Source organism: Limulus polyphemus, unplaced genomic scaffold (assembly GCF_000517525.1).
Source record: "Limulus polyphemus unplaced genomic scaffold, Limulus_polyphemus-2.1.2 Scaffold1505, whole genome shotgun sequence".
Taxonomy (NCBI): domain Eukaryota; kingdom Metazoa; phylum Arthropoda; class Merostomata; order Xiphosura; family Limulidae; genus Limulus; species Limulus polyphemus.
In genome coordinates this window covers 1695-10940 of record NW_013667115.1, presented here as the reverse complement: position 1 = coordinate 10940, position 9246 = coordinate 1695, and the positions used below count along the sequence as shown (strand labels likewise).

At 32.1% G+C, this 9246-nt stretch overlaps 1 protein-coding gene across 1 annotated transcript in view; it reads right to left on the bottom strand.

The window, feature by feature from the left end:
• The window catches only part of LOC106463861, a gene marked incomplete at its 5' end in the record, with an annotated part of 55701 nt that extends 46661 nt beyond the window's left edge, over nucleotides 1–9040 (bottom strand). The window contains 5 exons of the mRNA XM_013923941.2: nucleotides 4061–4240; nucleotides 4922–5100; nucleotides 6895–7029; nucleotides 7725–7764; nucleotides 8996–9040. Coding sequence (XP_013779395.2) covers nucleotides 4061–4240; nucleotides 4922–5100; nucleotides 6895–7029; nucleotides 7725–7764; nucleotides 8996–9040 — 579 coding nt within the window. The remainder of the gene's footprint in view (nucleotides 1–4060; nucleotides 4241–4921; nucleotides 5101–6894; nucleotides 7030–7724; nucleotides 7765–8995) is intronic.
• Nucleotides 9041–9246: the final 206 nt, after the last annotated feature.

The window sequence follows — 9246 nt, the reverse complement described above, 5'->3', positions numbered from 1 at the left end:
TGAGCCACAAATAAAATAAGAGGCACATCTGTGGGGTATAGCACTACTTCTGGAACAAGTATGCTCTTCACCCAGTAAAGAAGATAAGACATATAGGGAAGAAACTAATAGAATACGTAGCTAGAGCTAGAGGATCATATATGAATAGGCCAAATGCAGTCCCCTTTGGCAGAAAACATCCAGGATAAGTGCCTTTGGATACGACATATTTTGCCAAGTGCGGTCCAAGGATAAAAACAACATGGAAGCGGCATGCATAAGTTTGTAAGAACAATAAATGCAGTCTTCCCAGACAACCACATCTGGGGGAAGCCCTTTGGTATACATTGGATTGTCAAGTGTGGTGCATCTGGGTAGAAAACATCTAGTGGAAGTGCCTTGCATAATAAATTTTGTGCCATACTGTGTGTAAAATATGCAGCATAATGACGATAGCCCTCTTCTCAACAAGAGAGTACACATGGCTGCAGGATTATGCTATTGTAGAAAACTCACTCATGAGGAAACCTCCATGGTCCACCACTCCAGCAACTAGGAACCAGAAGTGGCAAGGACCCCTGTGCTCCACATGAAGAATGAGGGAGGGAGGTGCATTATGGGGTCCAGAGAAACAACCCACTGGAGACAGTGCAATGGGTGTCTGCACTTCCATATTTTAAAAAACAAAAAGACCTGGATTGTAAGAATCATGGTTAAGTAGGGATGGACAAAAAATCGCTATCTGCTTTACTCATGAAGTCCATGAGTGATGGTCCTCAGGAGATATATATATTTTGATAAAAAAAGTGATATATAATTATACATTCACCACCGGAAAAGCGTCTGATGGTCTTACAGAAACATCCCATCTCCACAGTGTGCGTTATAAAAGTATACAGATATAGTGCTAAAATATAAAATTCAGCATACATGACCAGGCAACACCGGCCACTAGGTGGGATCCTGAAATATGATGTATAAGCAACAATAAAAAAAACAACAACAATATGATGACTTACCCCAGTCAAAGGCGATTAGACGTGTATAGAATTGCCACAGGAGGAAGACGACATCTGCCAGAGGAAGACACAGTGAAGTTGTGCAGAGAAAGAGTGACGAAAGTACAGGGAGTTGTCTACATACCAGCCTGAATGGTCTCCTCTAAACTACAGTAGTATCAAGCAGCTAAAGACAGTTAGTTGGGTGTGAAGAAACAATATGTAGACAGTGACCGGCCAGGGAAACATCCAAACATCAGGTGTAAGAGTTGACGAACCCAACCCGTGATTATAATAGGAGAAAGATCAGGAGAAACAGGAATGCCATGGAACAATTATACAGGAACGAGAACAATAAAAGGAGACAGGAGAAAAGGCAAAACAACCTACCAAGCAGCCGAAGTCAAGGGAAGGAACATAAAAGAAATGTTAAAGGATGGCATAAAAATAGGAATGAAGAAAACCGCATGCCAGGAGGTGGAGGACTGAGGTTGTAAGAGAAATATGTCAGAAGGAACAAAGTGCAACGGGTTCAAAGGGAGAACCAGACAAGATAGGAACAAAAATATGGAGATCCCAATCAAGCAGAACAAAGGAAACATGTTGGATGGACCAGAGGAAAGAAACGGAACACCTGGGGAAGAGAAAATTTGAATTTGAAACCGATATTAATTGGTGATCAAGCACAATCAAAATTGTGCAGTCACATGGAGATGAATCAAAATACACATCTATACACGAAAATTCCAATCGAGAAAGTGAGAATTGTGCCACAGTGGTAGAGGGAACTCCCTGCGCTAGCATAGAGGGTGCAATGGGATTGGTGGAGGGTGGTCACGTGTTGAGCACATGTTGCTGCAATGATGCAAAAAATATAGGGGTATAAAAGACTGGTGCACTGTTCAGAAAATTTACCAATGCTTAGAGGGCAAATGAAGGTTGAGATAGCTATGGGTAAGGGAAGGTAGTACCATTTCAGAACTAATGTTTAGAGAATACCTTAGCTTTGTACAGAATAAATATTTTTATTTTTTTAATTTGAATAGAAATTTTAGTAGATACTTAGCCCCAATTACCATAAATTAATCACCAAGATAGAAATGCTGTAGTTATTTTAATTTCTCTATCTATAATCCCCCCTCTCTCAAGCACTGTTTTATGATACTTGAACCTGTATACCTACAAAATCTCTTTCACATGACAATACTACTTTATTACTCATCTGTTTATGCCCTGTATCTAGATAACCATAATTCAGTCAACTTCAGTCACATATATTTCTCATGAAAGAACCAACTGATATACACCCAAATTGACACCAGCCTTGTCACATACATAATTTTCCAAATCATCTTAGCGTGAAAAAGAGAAAGAATTATAATTTCAAAAACAAGAACAAACATCTTGATTGAAGACTTCTATAGATTATACCTGCCTTAGAAATGTTTGGCCAATGCCAGATGCTAGCACAGAACTTCACCAGTTCAAATTGGTTAATTTTGTACATAAAATATTGTTGAAAAGTGGCCAAAACAGAGAGGAAGAACAGACTGGACATTGGAAGTAGGATGGAGTTCTATGAAGTCACTTCATTTACTTGCTGACCACATGACTCATAATGATGAGGCAACTTCAAATAAATACTTACCAGAACCACAGAAAATATGGTGATCCATCAAAACTAATGTCAAGTGTTAATAGAGTATAAGCATCAAAATGGGGAGATATCAGATCCACTAAAAAAATGGTGCGACAGATCAATCAGCAATGATCTCTTTTTCAAGTGAGTGGGCATGTAATGTATCACAACATAAGACCTAAGCTGGTGCAGAAAACACATGGTGTATGTGCCCTGTATCTATTGCTACTCCGGAAAGATATCCTCTGAATCTAAAAGCCAAAGCAAATGTTTCATTCTGAGGGGTCATAAATGGGTTCCCTTAATATGTATGGTGTTTAGAATGATCTTTTACTTACCATGTTTATGTAGGATTTCAAGAATGTTAATAATTTATCCTCCTGAATTATTCAGAAAACACTGTAAAGTAGAAAGACTTATTTGGTCCACTGAACCAAATTCAATTTGGAGTCCACTGCATATGTATAAGAAAGTTTCAAGGAAAACAATAAGAAGATTGAGAGAAGAGAAGCTTAACATTAAATAAGAAATAAGAATGGACAACAAAGAAGAATTAGACAATCAATCTTGTGAATAAAAAAAAATCAATAAAAGAACATGAAGAAACAAGGCATGGTAGTTTGGTAGGATGTTGGCTAAGTTATGATACTAGGATAAGACTAGCCCAAAATAGAATGTAAAAAGTGGGACTAATCGTGTAATATTATCCTGTTAAAGAGATTTTGGAGCTTCAAGCATTGTATAGAGAGAAATAAAGTAGAAAGGCCAGAAGGCTATCAACAAGTGATGCAAGAGTTTTTATATTTGAAGATTGAATTTCATTATAAAAAAATTTCTAATACTAAGCTTTGTTTGCTTATTAATTCCTTTTCTTATTTCATTTCATGTTAAGCACAAAGCTGAATCATATGCTATCTGTGCTGTGCCTACCATGGGTATTGAAACTCTGTTTGTAGCCTTATAAGCCTTCAGACTTACTGCTGTACCAATGGGGGAGGGCTTATTATTTTCAATGACATTTACAAACCTCATATTTTGGATTAATGAATGATTAACTGGTGTTCTAGAACCATGTTGAAATATTTAATTTATTGTGAGCTTGTGCCCTATACTTGGCCATCAAAAGCTATGACATTTGGAAAGCTCATATTGTTGCTATAAACATACTCATGTTTAACAAAAAATTTAAACTAAAAATAGGTGACTGTATCAAGAAAGAGTTGGTAAAGAGGTAAGTGAACTTAAAATACGATCTTAAAAACTGGTTTGTATACTATGAAAACAAGTTTCTAAAACATGTATGTTTCATGAAGTCAAGCTGCTAAGCTATTAATTAAACATTTTACTGTGTTACCACAAATACTCAAACTAAATAAAGACTTCTTGACAATCCTGTTTGATAAAAATATTTACTGCAAGAATTATTAAAAATGTTTTATCTCACCTTTCTGGAAGCTTAGCCAATCTGATATAAAATCATTTTCCATTTGGGAATTAACTTCCACTAAATTTCCTCCTTCTTCATGACACTGGTGTTCAGCTTCAGCATGAGTTGCTGTCTTGTCCAACACAAACTGATAGCAATTTCCTTGAAAGCCAAATTCATTAACACCACACAATGAAGCTACAAGATCAAATAAATAAAATCATCAATAAAAACCAAAATTTACATAATTTACAAAAATATGTTTTTTGTTTCTTACATTTGAAGAGCAAACTTAACAGTAAACTCTCAAGATTAAACATATGTAAAAGCAGTTTAGCAAATTAGAAATGTACGTTATTGTTTGATTGATAAACTTCATTAGGAAGACAAAACAGTTATTAGACACTAAAATTACTGAAACATGACCTTAAAACCATAATACTTTTCTTGAAGAAATGCTGTTGACCAATTACATAAATATACAATCATATAGTTTGATTTATTAAGGATTAAGGTAGATTAACATTGTATCAGTAATATTAGTTAAACATAAGTTCATACCAAAAGAAGCAACACTTGAAAATGAAACACTCCAAAAAGTTTGAAACCTACTTTTATAATTATATATTTTAGAACTAATAAACTACAAACAACTACCTAAAGATGAGAAATTTAAGAACTACTTCTGTACATTAGCTTTATCAAATGAAAAATATGTTTACAAACTGAAATGTGGTGTACAGTTTTTGTGGATAATCTGTATTAAAGTCTTTATGAGCTTTAAACCTCTGTACATGTTATATAGACAAGTTATCCAAGACTTATGTATTTACTAAAATACTCAACGTGTTGAGCAGGCAGGAAATTGTTTGAAATTACCTGAATCAGGTTTACATGTAACAGTTGCAACTTGGCTACTATTACATAATCCACTTCTATTGCTGTAGTCACACTGAAATATGGAATTCTCCTCTCCTGTGCATACTAAATCACTTATACTTGTGTAATTGATATTTAACATTAAGTTAGCTCCAGTAGCTTCAGCTTGCTCAAAACCTCTGTGTTAAAAAATAAAACAAAGAAATAAGTAAATTATAGTTTGAAATACTCTTACTACCCTTCAAAATAAGCAATAAATACGCTTCCATTAGTCAACTACCCTTCAAAACAAACAATAAAAATATACAAAAGATGAGGTGTAATAAGCAACCAATTATGTTTTCAAAGCATCCACCCTACTTGTTACATAAAATTTACATTTGTGTGTTAATTAACTAAATCTGGACTTATGTATTGGATACACATAGCTTCAACAGGTAAGCAGTTCATAAAATGAGTGATTTTGCTTCAGAGCTAAACTAAGCCAGAATGTAGGCTTTCAAAACTTACATTTACTTTTGTCAATCTTATTTTAAAATTGTGTAATTTAGATCAATGCTTATTCGTGGAATACAACATTGCAAGCAGTTTTATTAAAGGTGAAACTTGTAAATTCTGTGTAGGAGTTGAAAATGTATTCTTATATGGCCTTAAAAAAAAAAAATATATATATATATATATATATATATGTGTGTGTGTGTGTGTGTGTGTTTCTATATGTATATATATATGGAAACACACACATATAATTGGATACATTTCTAAAAGTTGAACAAGCTGTTGTCACATGAAGAAACTGTTAATAAGCAAATTACCCAATATATTATCATAATTTTTAATTATAACACTGTTATGGTGTACCATACTAATAAATATATTTTGATAGCAATATGGTTAGTTTCAAAAATTGTATAGGCATATTTTTACAAATAATGTAAGGCATAAACTGCTCTATTTCATGTGCATTAAATTTCAAAACTTATTAATCCAACTTTCCCCAAAATGTAGTTGTTGATTCACAGGGTAAAAACAAAAGCTATTTAATGCAGGAAATTAAAGTATTTACTTTACTCATAAAGACAAATAGAGTTCATGAAGACTTTTTATAAAATAATAATAATACAGTGCTAAGTTGTACGCATAATAAAACACATTATTACTATCAATAAAACAGAAGTATTTTATATGTAAATACATAGGTTTTTTAATGGTCAAATCGTGTCTTAATTATTTTTATATGTTTACTGTAGTGTATATTCTACACATTTCTTTTAGGTTAATTTTATGTCTGCTTTGTTTATGCTTGCCTGAAAGGTATACTTAGGGATATATTTTAGATTCACATACATTCTGGTACAGTGCTACAATTAGATGCATTTATTCACTTGTTTGTTTGTTTTAGAATTTCTGCACCAAGTTACATAAAGGCTATTTCAGAATAGCTTTCAGTGTCTGTAATTTTAAACTGGTAGATTGTAGAGTGAAGGCTGCTTGTCAATAACACTCATCATCAATGCTTGGTCAATGCTTGTCTAACAGAAAAGTTGGTATTAACTGTTATTCTTAAAGTACACCTACAGCCTCAAAGTGCTAAGTGTATGGTAACTGATTGCAAACCATAAATCATTGGATTCATATTTCCTGCATAATAGCACTTGACCATGCTTAAACCCTATTATTACCTTGCATTATTAAAATTCAGAAATTTTTGTAGGATCGTTTTATATTTAAATAAAACTGATTAGATTATCATAATCATTTTATCTCTTGACTCAGTTTTTCCTTTCTAAATTCAGTATTCTTAGTATTTAAAAACACATTTAGGTGCAGTTTTAAAAGTGAAACATACAAGCAATGAAATTCCAATTTTATAGACAACATATAGATTGAGACAAGCATCAATCTCTGTGGAATACTAACAAGGTCTTTAAAACAAACTATCATATAAAACTTACACTAATGTTGTAACTAACCTGTACCCTAGCTGTTTGCAGACAACAGATTTTTCTTGCTCTCCCCAAGTATTCTCATCAACACAAATACTTCTCCATTGTCCTTTATAAAAGAGCTCAACCCTGCCTTCCCAAGGATTGGTCCCTTCTTGTAACCTATAGAAACATTCAAGTAAATAACTTAATTCACAATAATAAAAGTCATAAAGAAATTGAATCATGGTTGTAATACTGAAAACATGAAACTAGTATTCATACATAGTAAATGAAAGAGGTTTTAACAAAACACATTTCAGTTTGAACAAAACATTGGTATATAAATTAAAATTACTTGAGTATGTAAAGATAAAATCTTCATAGATGCAAACCAAGAAAGAGACGAAGGTTGCAAAATGAAATGAATAACTTTATCAAAATAGTAATGAAACAATCCTTATCCCAAAATTTGAATTACTGTTACACCATATGATAATTTTTAATATTTCCAAAAATGTCCAAAAATTCTCTTCTAAAATTATTTTCAAAAATAAATGTATATATATATATATATAATTTCAAAATTAACTTTTTTATTTACATTGAAGTGATGGGTACAAGACTAGGAGAAGTGTTGTTTATTTGAGGTTCTATTATGGAAATATATTGAAATGCTAGAGTTTCATCTTTTGGGTAAGTGCCTGTGGGACTATGGGCTTTGAAGAAGTTCTTAACTAGTTCAATCACTTCAGTAAATTTGTGCTGATATCTTGAAAGAGCTGTATTTTAATAATGCATAAAACAACAAATTGCTCTTTAAACTCCTTGAAATTTTAAGTTTTCCAAATAACAGTAAATTATATTCAAATTCTCACCTTAAGGTTTGATTGCTTGAAGGAAGTTGGTAACTTAAATCTGTAAGATAAAAATGCAAGTTTATGTTAGAGTTATGTTTACATATCCTTTAAGCCTAATAATAAACTATTTGAGTTTATATTGCAGAGATGCTGTATTTGTGTTATTTCTCGTAACTCTTAATCTTGACAACTTAAAACTATAACAATTAATTATACATTTACAGTATTTTACTTTAAAATAATTAGGTACATATTCTGGAAACAAAATACATTACTTCTTATTTCACATTGAATTTTCAGTTCAAAAATTGGGTAAAATTCAAAAATAGAGCATCTTCACAACTTAAAATTGGTAAATGCACAGATTTTCTAATAGTGTAAAAAATGTCTATTAATACTTTATAGCATCTTCATGAAGGATACTGATTTTAAGAATAAAAGATCAACCTACTATTCATTTTGCATCTCTGACAGAAACTATGAGACAGAGGGAATAACACAATATAGTGACGAATACAGATAAATATATGTAGTATATAACATGGGCAGTATCAAACTTTCATTGACATACATGGGATAATTTCACAGAAAAATCTAAGTATCAAACTTTTTTAATATACCAGAGTGCCAAAGATGTATATTTTTCTGTCTCACTAGATCTTCTTTGTCTCTGTGATGCACATTTGAGTTTTGTCATTAACTAATATAAACAAGCTAAGTTGTGAATAATCTGTTAGAGTATACTATATACAACTAAGAAATAAAATATTGTTAACATTTTACAGTGTCTACTGGTATGTTGATAATCCTGAATTTTCACTTATCAATACAGCTGGTGATTTATATATAAATATATATCACAGAGTTGGTAGGCTTTATACATAGAGATGGCCAAGGTACTTAATAGGGATAATACAAATATGCATGCTAAAAAATCAACAATGACAGAGAGTTTTACTTTAAAAGATGATTGGTTCTCACATTCATTTGTTTCTTTACCTAACAAGTCCAAAACAAGGCAAGAAACCATCGCTAAGATACCAAACTAGAAAGTGACCAAATTGTTCATCTTTCTTCTTGTTTCAGTCAAGATAATTACAATTACTTTATCACTAAAGCCAGTTTAAACCTAAATTCACTCTATGTGTTTCTGGACAGTGCACGATGTAATAACTTAGTCATAATAATTCTAGTGTAAACGATGTTATTATCATCCCTTTAAGTTAGCTTTTGCATAGAAATCTGGTATTCCTTTAAAAAGCTTAAGTACAGAATGAAACGGGAATTACCAGCCAATAATAGATGAACATTAGATGATTGTAACGTATAGAACACTCAATGTTTTGTACACTATACAATCGGTGTCTTTATGACACCAACCCCTATATTATGTACAAAGTGAAGGAGTAAAAAAAAAATCAATACACATAATATTCAATTTTGTGACACACATTTGTAGAATATACTAACTTTCAGTCAGGGGAAAAAAGTTACAAAACAAATAATAAAAAAACATTTTGTAAATGTAAAATGATGTAGG